The 21,871-nt window shown below is 40.4% G+C and overlaps 1 protein-coding gene across 1 annotated transcript in view; it reads right to left on the reverse strand.

Moving 5' to 3' along the window:
• Positions 1–21,871, reverse strand: part of LOC124554820 (congested-like trachea protein) — a 160,806-nt gene that overhangs the window by 64,641 nt on the left and 74,294 nt on the right. Inside the window, exons 2-4 of the mRNA XM_047128483.1 lie at positions 13,640–13,754; positions 6,797–6,993; positions 4,341–4,461 (exon numbers count right to left, since the gene is read on the reverse strand). Of these exons, the coding sequence (XP_046984439.1) occupies positions 4,341–4,461; positions 6,797–6,993; positions 13,640–13,754 (433 nt within the window). The remainder of the gene's footprint in view (positions 1–4,340; positions 4,462–6,796; positions 6,994–13,639; positions 13,755–21,871) is intronic.

Genomic DNA, 21,871 nt, shown 5'->3' on the forward strand with positions numbered 1-21,871 from the left:
TCACTTTGGTAGCCTAGAACCATTAGCAAGTAGGATTAACAATGAAAATAAAAGATTCAAAGCAGAGCTCCTTGTTTTGAAATTCTGTCTATTTGAGAGAGTTGTGAAGATGGTAAATCAAGTTTCACTGACAAATGTTACCATAGGACTGTCCATCACGGAGATGATTACTATTGTAATACCAAGAACACATTTTCCAGGTACAGTCTTGCAACATACCATGTCCTCCCACCAAAAATCCCATCTAATGGCCACAACAGTAAAATCTGAGAAATTCAGGCTAATGCAAAGGCTTGCTGACTGTTCCCCATATATGATTTGTGAGAGAGGGGAGAGGAATGATAATGGTCTACGCTGTACACCATAAAGTGTCTTGCCAAGTCCAAACAGAGGTGTAGCTGTAGAATACAAGACAGTATGGCCATTACAAGCTTCCTTAGTGTGTATGGCGTCTCATTCATTTTCTGCCTTCTAACGAACCTTGCACCCCCCCCCCCCCCCACACACACACACAAAAACAAAAGAAAGAATATAACAAATGTTCCAAACTACCTGAAAGAGTATAACAGATGTGTCTAACTACTTGACTGAGTATAACAGACATTCAAAACTGCTTTCTGTGCTGCATAAAACTGTTTGATGTCTGAAGGATACTTACAAACTTGAAGAAGAGTAAATTCCTCTCCTAATTGCATTTCATCTACACTACTCTTCAAGTTCAAGTAGCACTCAGACTTGTCAAAGTACATTACAATACAATTACAGTGCTTCCTCAAAATAGTAAAACCTGAATTAAAAGTGCATTCTATAATATACACTACCTAACAAAAAAGTAAAACATCTAGAAGACATGGTCAAATATCTACGTAGCTCTGTACACACTATAGGCAGGTATGTAAATAATTAAAGTTGCAATCCTCTGAACAGGTAGAATGCCCACCAGAGTACATTAGTGTTATTCATGTTTAGTACTTTTGCCAGGCATGGTAGGCACCCAATTATGCCATTGGCAGGTGATGACATGGCAGTCCATCAGTCCCAACTGGATCATGGGCCAGAATGTGGTGCTTCATCTGATTGCAGGCCTAGTAGAATAAATAAGGGACATGAACAGCATCAGATGTTGAACGATAACTGTGAAGGGCATTGAGATCGCACAGTTGTTTGACACAGCGTTATCAGCACCCGACAGTTTTAAAGGGTCACCATTGTGGGTCTCCACCTGGCCAGCTGGCCGAATTCGGCAATATCGACATTCGTGGGGCATATCGATGTGATAGTGGTCCAGTTTTGGACTGCATGGGAACATGAATGCAGACATAGTCACTGTAAAGGTTCTGGTTGACCACAAATGACCACCACAAGGGAGGATCACAATATTGTGCATCAAGTACATCATAAACCCTTCACATCTCTACCTGCCATCCAAGAACAAGTAATGAACTCCATGTCAACCAGCACTATTGGTCAGAAACTGTCAGCAGCCAGACTAGGCAATTACTGTCCCGTGTGTAGGCTGTGATACCCTCCAACTTTTTCCCCCCACTGGCACAATTTAGTTATTCACTCAGTTACTCATTTTTCTCTGTCTTTCCCATTCTCCTCCTCCCTCCTTTTTTAATTTTTACCATTTATTCAGCTATCCATCTCTCCCTTTGTAACCCATCTTTGCTTCTTACTTTCTTCTTCTTTCATCCCTGAAGTGCTTACTAGTTCCCCATTTCTGACATATCTCTGATACTTTCTTCTCCATCTTTACCACCCAATCCTCTTCACAATAGGTAGGTCACCCCCAACTTAAAGATCTAAATTACCTGTTTCTCACCCCTTTCTAACCTTTCCCGATCAATCCCTGTTACCTCCACAAAGAAGTGGCTCATACAGAATGGAGTGATAGGCAACGGTTTCCCAAACTTTCCGGTAAAGCAAAATAAATGACATCAGTAATATTTTATCTGTGCCAGATCTTGTCAACTCCATGACTTAAGGATTGTTGGTGATGAATGCACTCCACCAGAAATACTTTTTAAAAAGCTGTATTTAAATGCTGAAACTAATTTCAGGCCAGTGTGCCCACCTACAGAAAGCCAATTTTTCCAATGCTACTGACGAAAACAATGTACTAGGAAAAGTTAACCATTTGAAGACAGGCACAATAACCTGAAACCAGTTATGGCAGTAAAATAAAGCTTTTTAAAAATATTTGCATCCGGTTGAATTTGTCACTGACAGTAATATTAGCGGTTTTTTTTTTATATAAATTGTGTCTTAAAGTCCTGCCCAGTAGAGGAGTTCTGACACAATATAAGTAGACAATTGTGACAAAGCAAACTGGGATATTTTTACTTTCCCTCTTGTTTACCCACCTGCCTCCTTACATTAGTTTTTTCCAATTCTGACTAATTACCATTAACATACCTGAGTATAATCTGCATTTTCTTAAAAGAGAAAGATTGGCCCTAAAGCCAGCCCTTAATTAATTCCAAAGTAATTAACAGTTTTGTCAAAAGCATTGTTTGCATAACGATATCTTAATTTCATCATTTAAACAAATAATTCCGCCTAACTCTTGTAGTAGAAGAAAATTTTGAAAAGAACCAATTTTTCGATGTATTCAGTTAATCGAATGAGTTAAGTTTCAATTGTAATTTCTGTAAATTAAACATCGAAAAATGTATAGTTTCAGTACCTATTATTGTGAGGATATATACGGCCCCAATTTTTGGTTCCGAAACAGTCAATCCACGGCAGAGTTTCAGGTGAGGAACCTGTATCGGTTAGATCAACACCAATGCAACAACTTAACTGTGAAATAAGTGTAACACAATTAGGTCATGTGTTAATACAATGACTGTCTGTTCCATACGTACCTTTTTGTTCTTCAAGAACTGTGAACTATGTGGTTAGGCTTTTACTGGTTGTAGATTTTCAACAGTAAACTATTGTAGCAGTATGTGGATGTTTCCCTGCAACCTATTAATGAGGCTTATCTAAAGTTAAACAGTAGTGCACTGGCCATATAACTGTGTATTATTGAGGGCTTGTGAACACTAAAAGGAAGGAATTGTGAAACAACTATGCACCTGTCAGCTAAATCATTTGAAGTAGTCAGTGTTTAACTATTCCCCCCATTTTTCAGCCAGTATCACAATGCAGTATGTTGACACCAAGGACAACAAACGAAGAAATAAAGCAGGCAAATGCCACACAATCCACAACACATTACATCAATAGATCCAGAGGAATGACACTGCAACTGTATCTGAAACAACTGTTTTGTGCTGTAACTTATTTTACAAACATGATGTGACACGGTACACATGAAACTTTCATGTTAACTGACTGGCTGTGGAGCCTACTCATTTAAACAAGACTAAAAACATTACTAAGCTTTTTGATGATATGTTCCTTTAAACAGAATTAGTACAGAAACATCCCTACCTCATAAACCCCACCCCCCTCCCCTTTCACCCCACAAGCACACAAATTAAAGCAAATGAGTATTCCTACTCTTGTTACAGAAGAGTTTCATGTTGTGATTTAATGACAGCAACAACACACGCTGCTTACAAACATATGGTCAGAAATGACAAACTGGTCAAAACCTCATCATTCTAAAGTTATTTTTCTTTTTCTTCCCCATACAATGTTCTGTGGTGTCTGTAATGTATTTTCACTAATTAACCAAATACTGACTAATGACTTCCGTGAAAAATTAGATCTCTGTGACAGTTTGGAACTCAAACCTGGATCAACATAGTCCATGGACAACTCTGCCATCTGGCCACACCCCATAGCCCAACTCACAGCTCCACTCAGTCTTTTTTTTCCCTATGATATCCAAGTAGGCAGATTTCCCCACTATAACAACACAAACACTTCTTACATCAGTCTTAACACTTTTTTATAGAAACCTTTACTAATTAGCAAAATGTTGGCTGATGCTGATTTATCTGAGAGATTAAAAGTGTGCATAACATTGGGGCTCAAGTGGAGATCATATTTTAGGAGGAAATAGAAATAATTTGGAACTAGTCTAAAAATGACATTGCAGTGATTTATGTATCAGGTTCTGTTTAGGACTCATACATAACAAGAGGTAATCTGACATCGTTTGTCTCCATAGCAAAGTGATTCTTTGTCAGTATTAGGGTATCATTATTTATATCCCTAAAAGTCGCGTCATAAATTTTACACTTTCAGATCTGCATTGTGTTGCACTATTTAAAGCCATGGTTTATTAGTAAACTGTATGAACATGTCTCTCATTAAAAGGCATAAATTAAAAAGTGTGATACTCCATATTAATGATATACTCTGTTAATAAGTTACAAACTTACCTCTGAGAAGTGTTGCCACTGTTCCTTTGTATATGCTGCGAATGCCACCTTCCTTATATAACTGTTTCACTACATCTACAGGGCCTTTGTACTTCATAGGAGCAGTGCCACCTTGTTGTACCTAAATGCAATCAAAACATCATGATCCCTCACATTTAACCATGAAAGTACACAAGGTAGTGATATTAATCACTTTGCTAAGGAGAAAAACATAGCAATATTTTCTAAATATTGAGTTAAAATAGTCTTCTGGAAAGAGCAGCTACATTACGAACCATAATACTGAGGGGAAAAAAATGCTGAAAACAGCAAACTGCATTAAATGACTACACACAAATTTCTTAAATATCTTTCATTCAATAAGAGCAAATGAGCTTACACTCTTTTGATTTAGCCTAGAAAATAACTTGGGCAAAGTGCTAACTCAAATCAGCATGGACAGAAAAATCTGCCCAAGTCTTGAATGAATCAGGTTTGACATTGATCAGAAGTTATTATCAGGGAGTTAACTCAGGGTAGTTTGGTGACAATTTGAACCCTAAAACTCCACTAGTTTACCACCATCAGCATTTTGATCCAATTACTGTCTTACCTGTCTGATAATTTTTAAGACTGTCATCGCAAAAATGAAAGAGAGACATATAAAGTCCTGCAGATTTTGTATCCAATACTTATTGTTCTTGATGAAATGTGACAATTACATTGAAGTATGTTTCACATAATAGAGCTCACAACAGTCCTTTATCACATTTTTTTCTTTATTGGATAACTGAGTTTGACCTAAGTGATCATCATCATCAAAAGTATCTTACTAAAATAGTAAACAAAATACATAAAAAAACTTGTAGCCACAAAAAGAACCATCAGAAGAAGCAAGAACATAAAACTACGATTAATTTAAATGACCCGTAGTGTAGGATCAACCATCACCATGCTGTCACTGTAGTATAATAAGACTGTAGAGGCGAAAGAACTTAACTATTCTACAGTTTCATTCTACATTTGGAGTAGTCTAGTTTAGACTATTTGAAGGAGAGCTAGTAGGGAAATGAGCATTTGTTAATACATGCATCCACAGAATACACAGGTTTGGAAAGTGGAGGTCAAACCCAAAAAGAGGACCAGTATTTAAAAAAGGAGGTGAGGGGGGAAAAAGGCATTAAAGCGAAAAAAGCGAAAGCTTGCAAAAGTCTGAAGAACAGTCCAGACGAAGGTAAAAAACTTGAGCAAAAAAAAAAAAAAAAAAAAAAAAAAAAAGAGAGAGAGATCCTATTAGTCACCTCTCATGACAGGTAAGAAAGAGCAGCGGGTCTATTCTAACCCCCCACCCCCTTTCCAATACCACAGGTGGTTACCAAGGTAGGACGTTGGGTTTCATAACATTCAAGTGATGGCTTCTGGGCAGTGAATAGCTGTACGAGTTTCGTAGTTTAACTTTTGATGACTGCTAGTCTCTGATCACCAAATTGGGAGGTTTACAATAATTCAGTGACATCATTTTGCCGAGAGCTAATATTTTTAACATTCTTCAAATGATGAGCAATATGAGTGTCTATGTACTTGAACATTTCACAAGCACACTTTAACAGAGTGCTACAAGGCACCGAATTACAGTTTAGTGTATTTACTAGTTGGCTTCAGTAACACATTCAGTAACTCATGCCCTTGTGGTCAGCATCAAAGACTCTCGATCATGGGATCCCCAGAGGTGCAAGTCACTGAAATGGCATCAAATAAAAGGACTTTCAACAGACGGCTGCACTCCCCACAAGGGGCCCCCGGCAAAACATGCACTTCACATTTTAGTGAAACTGAGATGCTATGGGACTTTGTTTTCATGCAACATTTAAATAAATAGTAATTTTTGGGGAATCTGGTAGGACTTGTCAGATACATGCAAGCTTAACTGCACTGATAATATTTCACATCTTTGAGAATGACTTTACTTTTACCCACAGTCTGAATCATTGTGGAGCCACAATTCATGTTTTATTTCTATGAAAGAATAAATAACTTTTAAAAAAATTGTATCCATAGGTTTTTGTGTTGGCTACCATTATTGATCCTTCTGGATCACATACAAACAGTTATTATTTATTCTAAAAATGTGGGTGACTTATGACTGATAGAACTACATGAGCATTTGTAAAAACTTCTGTTTCAATTAGAACAGCTGCAAAGCATAAATAGAGTGGCATGTGATCTGCTCCAAAGAGAATGTAAACTGCTGTAACTCTAGGCTGTACATTTGTGCAACTGGTCACTGTTTGCTTAACACCCAAAATCACTTAGTACATTAAACAAATAACTTCAAATATTCCTGTTTTCACAGCAATAAATTCAGGTTTTTTTATGATATATGTTCGAGAGCACTTCATGAAAGAGGGAAGTTACTGAGTAGTTACTAGTATTTAGTTTTCCCACAATAAAATATTTATCAAATGCATAATGACTACCTGTAACAAGCACTTTATCCTTTCTCCTGGAGCCATAATAGAAGTTGTGAAGATACCAGAAAATGCACCTGCGACGAAAAGTTGAGTCATGGTCAGCTCTTGATTAGGTGTTGTCTGTTGCAAGCGTTTACCAAGTCCATATCCAAAGAAACTCAATGCAAATATTGGTGCTACACCTGTTATAGGTGCAGCCATACCTGGAAATACAAAACATACTGATGAAATCAGTTACACCTCATGCAAGGGTAGAGGGTGGGGATTGGGATGAGTGTGCAGCATTTCCAAACCCCTTGTATATTACGCCAATGGCAAAAAAGAAGTGTTAATACTTGATAAAAGTTAAGTCATACATAAGATAACAGGGGAAAGGTGGAGGGGAAGTGGCAGAAATAGCAAAATGACAACTTTGATACTGAAAGCCCCCGAGGGCATACAAGTAATGGAAGGAGTAAGGGTCTGTCTGAGGTGGTGAATGTTCCATTGGCTTATGAAGAAGACTGGAATTGTTACTAAGCTGTTGGGCGATGTCCTCATATGTTAAAATGTAAAGTGTTTGACAGAGAAGTTATACAGAAGATTCTGTACAGCCTCTCAGTCAAACATTTTACATATTAGAATTTGTTAATGATTTGGTTATTTTTCAACTTCCTTGCTCTTAAAAGAATAAGCAGTAAACAAAGTAGTTCTGCATTAATGTCTGAAACAGTCTGGAGTGTAAGCTTTATGACAAAAATTTTTGAAGACAAACTGGAGAGACTAGAGACAAACACAACTTAAAGAATGGCACAAATATTAGGCACATAAGATGCATTTTGGGATACCATTTGGGTGCAATGAGTGAGAAATCACAAAAAAATGGTGTAATTACTGACAAAGATGGCTTGCCTGACAACATGGTACCACTTTACTGAATGATGGAAACATGTAATTGGAAATGGTATGTTCTTGGTGATGCTGTAAATGTAATACTATCAATCTGTAATGCAAAATTCGTTTGAATTTGTTAGTTCTCACGGAGTTCTATTATTTATTGTGATAAGTTCAGCAATGAGTTTCAATGTGTGGTTTGTGGCAGAATTACTGTTCTTTCTCAATTTCAACAAATTACAAGAATGTCATCCACATTAACAAACAACTATGAATCAATGATAAAATGCTTATAAGTACACCCAGTCAGCTAAGTGTCAGATGCTGGATGGCATGATTTTTTTTACAGGACAGCACTCTCTTGGCTGCAAACATAACCAGGCAGTAAGCTAAATGTGAGCAATGATATGGAAGAAGTGGCGAAATTCTTCAGGTGAATTTACACGTGGACCCAGAAACCTGTTAATAGCTAGGTGCAAGTAGAACCCAGCTGTGGTACTACACACTTTATGCTAAATTCCATACGAAAACTTCAGAATATTTGGCATAAAATTGATTTACATATTCCCAAACAAACTAAATTAAATCAAGTACCACAAATTCTGTGTTGAAAAGTCAATTTCATTCCACCTTCAAATTCGACCAAAATTGTAGAAAGTAGGCTACGTTTTGCAGTTCCCAAAATTACGTAAAAATACTTTAGATATTGATGTATGCAATGTGTAATGCTATGAACTAGATCCAAAGGGCATCTAGTATCACACAGTTGCAGTAGTAGCTAGCAGAAATTATTTATTTGTATTCTGTATAGTTAACAAAAAAAAAAAAAACACCTAACACTTAACCAAATGAGAACATACATATACAGTGAACAGCACACATTATGAAATAAATCTAACAACCTACACCAAACCTTCATCCTCTAAGTTGGTATTAACAAAATTGATACATAAATTCATTGGCCAATAGTAGAATTGCCTTTTATTACAAACTGATGTCACTTGAAATAAATGTCATGACATCAATGGATGTGACTAACAGGTGCAAAAGTTGAGGTAGCCATTTAGGTTTTAATAACTGTATTTCACTTGTTATATGTAATTTTGTGTCTTTCTTGATGTTACGAGGCTCAGATTTTGTGTGTTCATTTAAATATTATATACTGTATATTAATTTGAAACAATGGAAGGTGGCCATGATCAAAAGAAATATCTTTTGGGGTCAGCATCAAAAGGAGTATCTTTTGAGGTATATTACTTATATGTTTTCCGTGTCAAATGTAAATGGGTGTCCCAAAATGATCCACACAGCCGGAAAAAAAATTAGTACACCGTTTCAGAGGTTTCCAATCCATCAAGATTTATTGTTGCAACAGTGCATATGGAATACATGAAATGATTACACTTACAGATCAATAGCAAAAGCAGTTCTGAAGTACCAAGTATCAAGGCATGCTGAAATACCCGTGTCAGTATGTGGCGTAGGCTCCATGGATGGAGTTGACTCTGGCATCCAGTTGGTCATGCAGATGGTGAATACTGTCCTGGGATACGTAATGCCATGCCTGCTTGACCCCTTCATGTAGTTCTGTAAGAGTACTTCATTGACAAGTTGCACAAGTCACTTTTCGACCCATCGTATACTACACGTTTGACTGGAGAGAAGTCCAGATTTTGTGCTGGCCAGGGAAGTTGCTGCATGCCTTGCAAAGCACACTGAGTTTCACGGGCAGTGCACAGGCAAGCATTGTTCTGTTGTAACAACAGATATCCTTCCTGTTGCAAGAACAGAAAAAGAACGGGTCTAACAACATTCTGCATGTACCAAGTGCTGGTTATTAGTGTCTCCCCGGACCATAGGGTCTGGGATGGGACCAGTGTGTCTTGGATGAATGCAGTGTACAAGACAGCGCTTACCAGGTCTAACAGGCAGAATGTGCTTTCATCGTTAAGGCCAAAGCATGCCATTCCATCTTCCAAGTGATCCTCTGATGGCACCAGTCGAGTGATCCATGTTAATTCAGTGGCATGTGTGGAAGACTCTTTTAATACTACGGTCCTGGCAGGTGTCTGTGCTGTGAATATGTCCAGAATTGTCTAATGAGCTAAAAACATTTTTAGCTCATGAATTCATGAGCTAAAAAAGTATATAAGCCATGGAATATCAGCACACGGTGGGAGGAGAGGAGGGGGGGAGGTAATCACGTCATTTTCCTTTTGTTTACCCAACCCACGGGATGCTTACATATTGTGATACTATTTTATCTGTCCTAGGGTTTAGGATTTGTTCTTCTACAGATGTTCTTATCCTTTCCTGCATATTCATCCTTCAGTAGAGTGGTAGTGCACGAGTAGATGATACACTTTTTTCTTATTTTTGTCAGTTTTTTGCGAACTTCTAGCTTTCCACTAATAACTGGTATCGTGCGGCACGCTAGGAGGAAGACTGAAACACTTAGATGTATAGCTTTTTCTGAATTTATCCCTTACCTTCAACTATATAGAGATTTTCTCCTTTAACCAAGGAGTTGCACACTTTGTAGGCTGTAATAAATAATATTTTTGGCTAATGAATTTTTTCTTCCAAAAATCTGTTTCTTTCCCTGATATACAATAGTCATTCTCCTGAACAGTTAATGTAGTCTTGTGGAGATAAATATGATAACTTTTCTTTATTTTGTCGTTACTTTCATGCGTCTCTTACAGACTAGTGTGGTAGCAGAGTCACATTTCTGGAATTTGAAATGTCTCTCAAACATTATTCCAACATCAATGAATATGAGCAGAACTGGTGAACTAAAGGTTAATAAAGATGACTTTTCTCCATTTCACCTATTCACATTATGTTCTGAACCTCCCCCACCCACGCCATTCATTCTGTAGGCCTGCTGTTGTGATGTCCAAGTACTCTGTATGTAAACTTATCCTTGCTGTAGTTCAGAATATAGTTTTACTACTGCGATCACACATTCCTCAATACTTCTCTACAGGTTCCTTATCTGACTGAAAAAGGTATATCGCCAAGAGAAGAGGTCAACTGTGGAGATGCTTTATGCGAGTCTCAATTCCTGCCAGTCAAACTGAGGTATTTTCTATTGACATTTCATTATAATGAAGGTTTCCACAATCCAGTGCTTTGTATTGCTACTACACTGACAGGAAAAAAATATCACAACACCAAGAAGGAGTTGGCCAACATAAACGAAACTTGGTAGGTGTGTTTATACATCGGAAAGATGATGTCTCTACAAATTTAGTGCCCGTCACATAAGAGTGGTAGTAGTAGCACCATTATGAGGATGAAATTCAGGTTTACTTTACATACACACTGTAATGGTCATTAACATTATAGACTTTTGAGGCTAAACATGAAGAATTGAGGTTCTTCAAGAACACCTTTAAAGTGACAAAGACGCCATTATCAACACCTCACCGAGTTCGAATGAGATTGTGTAATAGGGCTATGTGAAGCTAGATGATCATCTGCGATATTTCAGAAAGCCTTGGCAGAAATTTAGTCATTGTACACGACTGCTGGCAGTGGTGGTCAGGAGAATGTATGGTCACAAGAAGACCGAGCTCCAGACAGCCATGTGGCACTACCATGTTCAGCATATGGCTCTGGCACATTGTACCGCATCTGCAACAGCAATCAAAGCAGCAGTTGGCATCACAGTGACAATGAACTGTTACAAATCGGTTACTTCAAGGACAGCTTTGAGCCAGATGCCCTGTAACATGCATTTCACTGACCCCAAACCACACCCATTTGTGACTCCAGTGGTGCCAAATGCGACCTCATTGGAGGGCAGGATGGAGGTCTGTCTTGTTTCCTGATGGAAAGCTAGTTCTGCCTCAGCACTAGTGATGGCCGTGTGTTGGTAAAGAGGAGGCTAGTTGAAGGCCTGCAAACAACATGTCTGCATGCTAGGCACACTGGACCTATATGGTCTGGAGTGCAATTTCGTATTACAGCAGTTTGCCCTCGCACCTTGACTGCAAAATTGTATGTAAATCTGGGGATTCGACCTATTGTGCTGCCATTCATGAATAGCATTCCAGTGGGTGTTTTCCAACAGGATAACACTCATGTACTGCTGTTGTAACCCAACAAGCTCTACAGAGTGTCAACATGTTGCCTTGGCCTGCTTGATCACCAGATTTGTCTCCAATTTAGCACATGTTGGATGTCACTGGATGACAACTCTGGCATCATGCACAAAAAGTGTTAAGCATTCCTGTATGAATGGATCAAGTCCCACAGGCATGGAATTCAATCCCACAAACTGGCATCTGGCACTTTCACAACACAATGTATGCATGTTTGCATTCTTGCAGTCAACACTGTGGCGGTTGCACTAGTTATTGGTGTAACAGTAGTTCACATTTTGAATGGCTTATTTCATGTTTCCACTAACTTGTGACTTTAAGATGGTAATCACTTAAATATGTCAACTATATGAATGTACTCCCAAAACTTCATTACTCTACCTTAATTATTTTTTGGTACTATGATCTTTTTCCAACAACGTATTATCCAGGAAAACTTTACTAATGAGGCTCTCTCTCTCTCTCTCTCTCTCTCTCTCTCTCTCTCTCTCTCTCTCTCTCTCTATTAGACGATTGTGAAGGTCTCTAATGAACCATTCAAATAACTGGCGTGTTCATTATTTTGATTGATATGGTCAACAGTTTTGGTTTTCCTGTCTCTAATAAATAGCATAGGATCTGAAACAATGTGTACATTTTGAAACTTTATTCGTGTGTTTAATAAGTACACTTTAAAATTTCAAAGTGCTTTCATGATGTGTTTCCACCTAGATGATATTGTCAACTGAGGTTGTATTCCGAATTACATTCATAATCTACATCCTATACTCCTATTCTGCATCAAATAGCAACACTATCAGTATCAAAATAAACTAATAATTCAAATGAGCTGACAGGCAAAACTGCATACCAAAACTGTCTCATGTTTAAGGTTGGGGAAGGTAATAAGCCATTCCTGACATTTGCCTGGAGCAATTTAGGGAAATCATGGAAAACCCAAATATGGATGGTCGAATGCAAATTTGAACTGTCATCCTCTTGAATGCAAGTCCAGTTTGATAGAATCAGAAGAGTATCTATGACTATGTAGTTATTCTTAAACATGTCTGTGAAGGAGATAGGCAGACTACTAACAGCATAAGTTTAAAAGAAGTGGAAAAATCTGATCTAAATAGCCACCATCAAAATTTTACTTATACAAGGTGTACAACTTTGCTTCCACCGTCTGCCGATAGGTGGCAACAACGGTAAGTAGCTGGTGGAAGAAACAGATCACATACATCAGACAGTTAGCTTGGACCTTGGTCAACATAACCCCATTCAAACATTAGTCAATTTGTGTCTGCATCATAAAGTTGTTCTTGATTGAAAAAGTCAGTTTACGAGCCTAATTCTTGTCAATGGCGGGAGGTGTTACTATTTTGTTTCAATATGAAGAAAACAGCAGCTGAGTCTCACTGAATGCTCTCAAGTATGTATGGTAAGGACACTGTTAGTGAAAGAACATGTCCCGAGTGGTTTCAACGCTTCAAGAACGGTGATTTTAATCTCGTAGACCGGCATAGTGGTGGAAGAGAGAATGTTTTCGAAGATGTAGAATTGGAGATATTGCTGAGTGAAGACTTGTGTCAAACTCAAGAAGAATTGGCACGATTAGTAGAAGTGACACAGCAAGCCATTTCAAAATGTCTCAAGGGTATGGGCATGATTCAGAAAGAAGGAACTTGGGTCCCGTGTGAGCTGAAACCAAGAGATGTTGAACGGCATTTGTGTGTTTATGAACAGTTGCTCCAGAGGCAAAAACGGAAGGGATTTTAGACCCCTAGTGGATAATGTTTTATTACAAAAACTCAAGGCAAACAAGAGGCAAGCATTAGACAATTTTTAATGACACTTTTTGATAGGGGAAATGATCCCTACGTCTTACCCTTGTACAGCCCTCTAACACCTTCCTGCGATACAGTCTTCCTGAAGCAGTCCCATGTTCCTGTGTAGAGAGGTTTCTCACCAGGTAAGGTTTTTGGCATTGTCTGTAGCCTGACCTGCAACAGTTTTCAGAAATTAAATGACAGACAAGATTCATTATATGTTTAAGAGCTAAGAGTTCTGAATTCATTTAGTGCATAAATGCCGTTAAATAGGAAGACAACTGTACTTGCCACAAACTAGGGTCAATACTCAACCTGTGATAAACACAACTTATCACGAAGAATAAAACAAAGCTATATATCCCATGTTTCTTAGATTCTGTATTGAAGAAAGACATTACAATTTATTAGGGCAACACACTGAGCAAAACTAGATAAAATATTTATAATTCAGAATTTTCCTCACTCGTAAGGGAGGAATTTCTAGATGCTAATCACAGAGATAACATGTTACAAAAAAGGACAGGAAACTATCAATACAATTTAGTTTGGTAATACTGCACAATACATTTAGATTTTACTTTTTTATGTATCTATCAACCGAGATGATGAGCACTATGCATGACGGACCTTTGAATACAAAAGGGATGGATGGTGCTGACAACATGAAAATGGAATAAAAGCAAGTAGGACAAATCAGTGGCCCACAAACATGACCAAGAGGTGTAGTTGGGGCCTGAGGAGGGGCATAGGGAGTGTGTGGGATGCGGTCAAGGCATCGTTCCTGTTGAGGAGGGGGTGAGAGGGAAGGAGAGGAGGTGTGAGGGAGGGGGGGCTAAGTCCTCAGGCAGAGCTGAGGAGTTGGAGCATCAGGCCAGGGTTCCTGACAAGGACAGGGATGAGGGGAGGATGACCGCCACCAAGGGCGGTCATCAAGTACTGCTGCGGAAGGAGGGGGCATTGCGGGACACAGAAGTGTGGGCAGGGCGTGAGGAGTAGGAGGGGGCTGACGCTATATGGGGGGGGGGGGGGAGTGGAGACGCTGCTGATTGGGGGGGGGGGGGTGAGGAGGAGGGACCGGGATGTGCAGCTGATATCACGGGGGGGGAGTGGGGATGCGGGGCTGATCTGATTTTGTGGGGGGGGGGGGGGGGAGGGGGGAGAGGCGGGGAGTTACGGCTGATTTTTGGGGGGGGGGGGGGGGGGTGCTCCACGGGTATTGCGGAGACTCTGCAGGTTTTGGGCAGGGGAGGCTTCACAGGTTTTGGAGGGAGGCGGAGGCTCTAAGGGTATCGCGCGTGAGGCGTGGGGGGGGGCTCTGAATTCTGGGAGGGGTGAGGAGGCACCATTGTATTTGTTGGGGGGGGGGGGGTGGAGGTGCTGCAGGATGGGGTGGTTGGCGTTGCAGATGGGACGGGGGGGGGGGGGGGAGGGGAGGGGGGACTGGACGATATGGGCGGAGCAGTCAGGAGCAATCATCTGGAAAACCAGTTGTATTTCAGAAATTTAATCACAGACGAGGTGCATGTTCAGACGGGTCGTGAACTGTGGATGTTGGCTAACTCAGTGGTAATGCCGCCTCACAAACTAAGTCCTTTTACTGCCTTAAATCAGATACACACACACCCCTGTATCTCGTATTCTGGGTGATCCTTGTTTTTTTTTTTTTTATTTTATTTTTTTTTCCCATGTGCTGCATGAATAATTTGTAAAGCCAGAATTGGACTGCAGAATACCTTGGTGAATGTAAATAGCTCTATCATGGTGAGTCTGATACTGACTTTGAATCCATGTCTCTGTATCCTTCTGGCTAGCCACAACAAAATGTGGTCATCTTTAACAAATGAAACTTTTTTCCTGCTTGTCCAATTTAACAGCTGCATCACTTCTTAGTCATGGATGGATTTGCACTAAACAGGTATCATCAGTGGCTGAACTTCTGGCAAAACTTTAACTCATATTTGCCTTTCTCCAAGATCAAACACAGCGCATACGTAACTGAAAGAGGACGGTGGCAAGTGAATGCTTTTAGATTTAGCAACAATTATATTAATTTGCGACTGTGGCACAGACAAGCGAAAGTGGTTAATATTTCGACCTCTCCTCTTTATATTTCAAAGCTGGTGGATTGAATACTTCTACCCACCGAGACACAGCATTTGTCATGACTCTTGGCGCTTGTTTGGAAGAACTTTTCATTTACTAGTCTGGTCGTATCGATTAATGTTTTCCAAAATAACTTCAGTCTTCATGATTTATTTGAGAGAAGATAACTCCTTCGCTAATGATCATTATGCTGCCAAAATGGTCAACTCTTAACTCTGCTTAAGGAACTGTTCGTAACTACTGTATCTAACTGAAAGGTTTTGTCCAATGTAAAGATGAAGATATTTATTTCACTACTGAAGTTAGTGCCTGAGTAATAATGTAGACTACTCTAATATTGTGCACGATTAGTTCCTGAAAGCTGAGGCAACAGTGAATGAAGGCAAGAATACTGCAAAAGCTGCAAATTTTGCATTTTGAGACTTCACAAACATCACACTCAACAGATCACTCGTCAACAAACACTTCGTTATTACACTAGTGTCAGAATATTTCGACTTAAAAATGCGTTCTCTCGCACATTGTACACTGCAGTATTTTACCGTGAAGCAGAAGCTTCAGGAACAAGTCAACAAGTACACTGGTAAAAATAACGTAATATTATAAACTGACAATATCTGCTACAAACTACTGTCATAACCGGTAACGATAATCTAGCTTTAATGAAGTATATATCTTAGAAATAGTTGTAAATAAACATCGTAAGGAGGTAAGTTATTTTTTCCTAGTTTATCTGTTTGCTGTTGTTCATATACCACGACCTACTTTACACTAATAGAAGCATATTGACGAAAATGCATTATTTGCATGGGTCACTTAAACTTCTGAAAATCGCTGTAGTATATTGTCGAAAGACGTGCGACAGCAACACTAATTTGATCTGCAGTTGCAAATCTCAACAATGTTTAATTAACTAAGTAGTGATAATCCTCCATTATCGTGCTTCTCACAGCATTCTGACCGAGCGAGGTGGCGCAGTGGTTAGCACACTGGATTATCATTCGGGGCGACAAAGGTTCAAAGCCGCGTCCGGTCATTCCGATTTAAGTTTTCCGTGATTTCCCTAAATCGCTTCAGGCAAATGCCAGAATGGATCCTTTGAAAGGGCACGACCGATTTCCTTCCCGATCCTTCCTTCGTCCAATGGGACAGACGACCTCGCTGTTTGGTCCCCTCCCCCAAACCAACCAGCCAACTGTATTCTGTCGCAGACCTGCTCGAGTCAGCGGTCGTCAAACTGCGGCCGAATCAAGTATCCGTGCAGACCGCGGTACTCACGCGCATTTTATAATAATATGCATTTGGCAAACAAAAGCTGAATCTAAAAACGTCAACTAACCGTAACTACTTTTTCAGGGCGTAGTTTTCCTGCTCACTAAGAAACAAAAATACAGATTTTAGTATGTGCTTCATTTTAATTGAAGTCTGTGAATGCGGCTATGAGATAATAAAATTTGGCCGCTTACCGCAGGGTCCGAGGGGTAAGTAGCGCGGCCACTGCGGGCTTAGAGGATTTGAGAGAGGGGGGGGGGGGGGGATCTTCTATTGTCTGTCTTCCATCTTGTGCAACTAACATCGATCAACTGCTATGGTATAAACTGAGACATGGAAGTAACATGGATTCGCGAATGTGCTTTATGGAGGCAGTCATCTTCAAATGCAGTATATGTTTATAGTAAGGAATATGAACTTAAATTAAATTAAATTAAAGCATTCTTTATTGTGGGACCTGCAGTATATTATATATCACAGTAGGAAATTATGCAGATAATTGGAGAACATTATGCTGCTTGATATATTTTAGTAGACAGGGTGAAGCGAAATTCGCACACTCGGACTTCGCAGCGGGACTAATCACATGCCAGCGATAACACTTTAACCACATGTATGGTATATACCTCGGTCAGTACATATTAGTCGCTGTACAGTTGGTGCAGAGGATATAGTTTTGGGTTAGCATGCAGGAGGTCGATGGTTCGATCCTGGGTTGAGGCAATTGCTTTTTATTTGGTAAATGTGGTCCAGGAGGTACGGTATCTGGTATCTTAATCGTCAACGGCGATTGCACTTCCATTTCTACGATTGTAGTATGTAAGTGCAAACGTAAGATTGGTCAGCTTTGAAAGAATCCCTTTCCACTTTATCTACTAGATGCGAAACATGTTTTCTTTGTACCCTCCTCCAATGGTCCCATAGATTAGTACCAACTACTATTCTCGCCTCGTTCAGGTCCATTACATTTCATTAGGGCCTTACGTTATCAGTAGGACTAGCAACGTGCTTTGCGAATTATGTTGAAACTCTTACTATTTGTGTGTGTTATCACCATGGCCCAACTATAATAATAATGTCGTGTGACTAGGGCCTCCCGTCGGGTAGACCGTTCGCCTGGTCCAAGTCTTTTGATTTGACGCCACTTCGGCGACTTGCGCGTCGATGGGGATGAAATGATGATTATTAGGACAACACAACACCCAGTCCCTGAGCGGAGAAAATCTCCGACCCAGCCGGGAATCGAACCCGGGCCCTTAGCCTTGACATTCTGTCGTGCTGACGACTCAGCTACCGCGCTCGGACATGGCCTCACTAATAAAGCCTTTCAACATTGAGTCTGGTAACCGCATGCTGTTTAGTACGTATCTCAATGCATTCTTCTTGTTCTTCCTCCTCCTCCTTGGAATGGGCCAGCTAAGGACCAGGATACTCTACTTTTCGGCCTGAAGAGGGACTACATGTTTGCCCAGTAATCCTGCATTCTCTAGCTATGTTTCTCCCTTTTCTCCTTTGTCCAAAGGGCGCCAGTCTTTTTACGGGGTGATCTGTCCTGAAACCTCTTCTTTAATGCATTATTATTATTATTATTATTATTATTATTATTATTCTATCTATGGGATTTTGGAAACATTACGTTTCCAAAACCGAACATTTCACAATTAGCGGTGTCTGGTAGAATCATGCAGAACAGTGCCTGTCAGAGGGGTAATGCGCTTTAGGTGGAACAGCGCGCACGACTGACTGCGTGTTTATACTGTATGCGCTGTCCTCCAGACAGGGACTAGTTGCGAGCGGAGTAACGCGCGCGTGACAGACTCCAATGTATATGCGTACACGTATAGAATTTACATACTGTAAACCTCTAAACCAGTGTGGCAGACGTACGACATACACAAATGATGAATATGTGGATATGCTTCTGGTCGTTGTGCCTCTGATAACCGGGCTGGTGTTGCCGCTCTTGAACAAGCTGCTACATATCTTCGTCGACGCCATCTAGGTAAAAATGTGTTTCCTCGTCTGGAGCTGCGCCTTCGGGAGTCAGGTTCTCTCCTATCATTGCGTGCAGTGGTCGTCCACGGACTCGCCGTACTCCAGCTACTGTGGAAGCTATTTTGGAGGTCTCTACACCAAGAACCTCAGCGAAGTACGCGTAGCTTAGCAAAGCAGCTGCGTGTCTCGCCAACGTACGGTCGTTAACGTGCTGCACCCCTATCATGCTTTCACGCAACACCTGCATCCTGCAGATCGCCATCAGCGGATGCAATTCTGTGAATGGTTCCAACAACAGGAAATCAACGATGACTTAGCGAACACCGTAATATGGACAGATGAAGCAGCATTCACTCGTGAGGGTGTCTTCAATATGCACAATGAGCACCATTGGTGTGAGGTTAACCCGCACGTCACCCGCGACCATGGATATCAAGTTTTCTTTGGTATCCAAGTCTGGGTCGGAATATTGGGCGACAGGTGTTTGAGCCCCTACCTGCTGCCTGACCGGTTGACTGCACGAAGGTATCATGCATTCCTCTCAAACCATCTGCCTGATGCGCTGAAAGATGTTCCACCACATGTTTGGCAGAAGAGACGGTTCCAACATGATGGTGCACCTCCACACTGTGGAATTATGTGGGACAGTATTTGGACAAAGTATTTCCAGGGAAATGGCTCGGACGTGGAGGTACAGTTGTATGGCCACCGCGTTCGCCTGACCTAAATCACCTGGATTTCTTCCTGGGGGGACACCTGAAGGAGCACTTTTACTCTACTCCGACGACGAATGTGGAAGAATAGGCAGCGCGCGTTCATGCTGCCCTTGTTACTGAGGACGCAGCTTTGCTGCGAAGGGTCCAGAGTTGTATGATCCGGCGGGTTGCGCAATGTTTGGATTGCAGGGAGGTCGCTTTGAACATCTGTTGTTCTGAGGACAACGTATTCTGTTGTGAAGGTCATGCAGTCATTAATATGGACATCATTATTGTCACTGGTCGCTAATGTGGAACATCTGAGCGCTCATATTACATGTATTAATATAACGAGTAGATGTGTTATTGTACCGTGCTGTCATATTTAGCATCTCGATATTGATAATTTTTTGTGGTTATTCTGCCCTATGAGAGGTCACTTGTTCCAACTGTCTATTTCTTATTTGTCTAACCACGTATTTGTTATGTTCAGCGTTACAAAATGTTGTAAATTTAGGATACATGTGACCTAAGAAACGGTGTATATTACAGTATGAAATGTCAGAATGAAATCAGGCCGCACGGAGTAGCCGCGCGGTCGCAGGCGTTTGTCACGGTCCGCGCGGCTCTCCCCGTCGGAGGTTCGAGTCGTCCTCCCTCGGACATGGGCGTGTGAGTCGTCCTTAGCGTAAGTTAGATTAAGTAGTGTGTAAGCTTAGGGATCAATGACCTCAGTAGTTTGGTCCCATAAGACCTTAACACAAATTTCCAATGAAATTAGCAAATAAAAAAAAAATGCGCCCAAACCCAGGATCGAACCCTCGACCTCCTGTAATACTAACCCAAAACTCTATACACTGCACCAACTGTACATCACGACTGAATGTGCTGACAGAGGTACATATTTGAGTAAAGAAAGAACTATCAAACTTGAATTTGTACAACTGTCAGATAGTAAGAATGGTATTATAATATACCTGCAACAGCAAATTATCGAACAACTTTAAAACGTTGCTGGAAATAATATTACAACCAACAACTTCAGGTAGCAATAATGGTTTACTCAAACTTGGCATATAACCATCTACGACGTCAGGGCATGTACTGATGAAGACAAAGCCGAAGCAAGCTTATAAACTAAAATAAAATATAAAGCAGCATACTGTTTTCCAGTTCTCTGCATAAATTAATGCTGTTTTGATACAACGCAATGAGTAGAAGAAAAATGACCTTCAGAACATTTAATGCACATTTGCGATTCTGATACTGCATAATGCATTAAAGCATAAATACAATTACTGCCAATGAATTAATCCTCCGCTCACATAGACAACACTTCGTCAAGCAGTTACTGTGCAAAACATCTGGAGTGACTGAGGGTGGCAGCAATCTGAAACAGAACAGTTAACACGAAGTGTTCCGAATGGTTCAGACTTCACGATCAGTATTTGGGGACCGCGCCAAGCTCAGCGCGTTCTTACTGTAGCTAGTATACTGGGGGTCAAACATACTAATTTACTTAGGTTACCAGTTAATAAATAAGATCGGTATACATCCGACCGAGGTGCCGCTCTACAATGTCAGTACTGACTCTTGAGCAAAAAAGTTTGATGACCACTGTCTTCAGTAGTATTAGCGGAAGATTTTTTTTTAAAGAGTTTAAGGATGATTTGGGTACCAAATAGTGCAACCAGAGACGTTACTTCGGAATACTTTAGCGCCTATGTCCTTGCATTACTTCAATTAATTCAGAGAAGAGAAACTCAAATTGAAATCTTTCTGGTGGACTGCAAACAGAAGTTACCGAAAAAAAAAAAAAAAAAAAAAAAAAAAAAAAAAAAAAAAAAAAAAAATGACTTCAGTGTTCAGAGAATGGCAATCGGTCAACTGATGCATCTCCCTGTCACAGCCAACACACCTTCCGTATGTAAGTTTAGTAGTTTGTAAATAGCACCATATTTACCATATTTGGTAAGACGGTGAAAGGTTCGTAGATGTCCGGTAGTCTAAAAAACAGCCGTAAATCTTAAAGTAATAGTGAAGTCTGCGGCGCAGGCCCGTGGCCTGACTATCGGCCTGGTCTACCGAGCGAGGTGGCGCAGTGATTAGCGCACTGGACTCGCATTCGGGAGGACGACGGTTCAATCCCGTCTCCGGCCATCCTGATTTAGGTTTTCCGTGATTTCCCTAACTCGCTTCAGGCAAATGCCGGGATGGTTCCTT

Source organism: Schistocerca americana, chromosome X, assembly GCF_021461395.2.
Source record: "Schistocerca americana isolate TAMUIC-IGC-003095 chromosome X, iqSchAmer2.1, whole genome shotgun sequence".
Classification (NCBI taxonomy): Eukaryota; Metazoa; Arthropoda; class Insecta; order Orthoptera; family Acrididae; genus Schistocerca; species Schistocerca americana.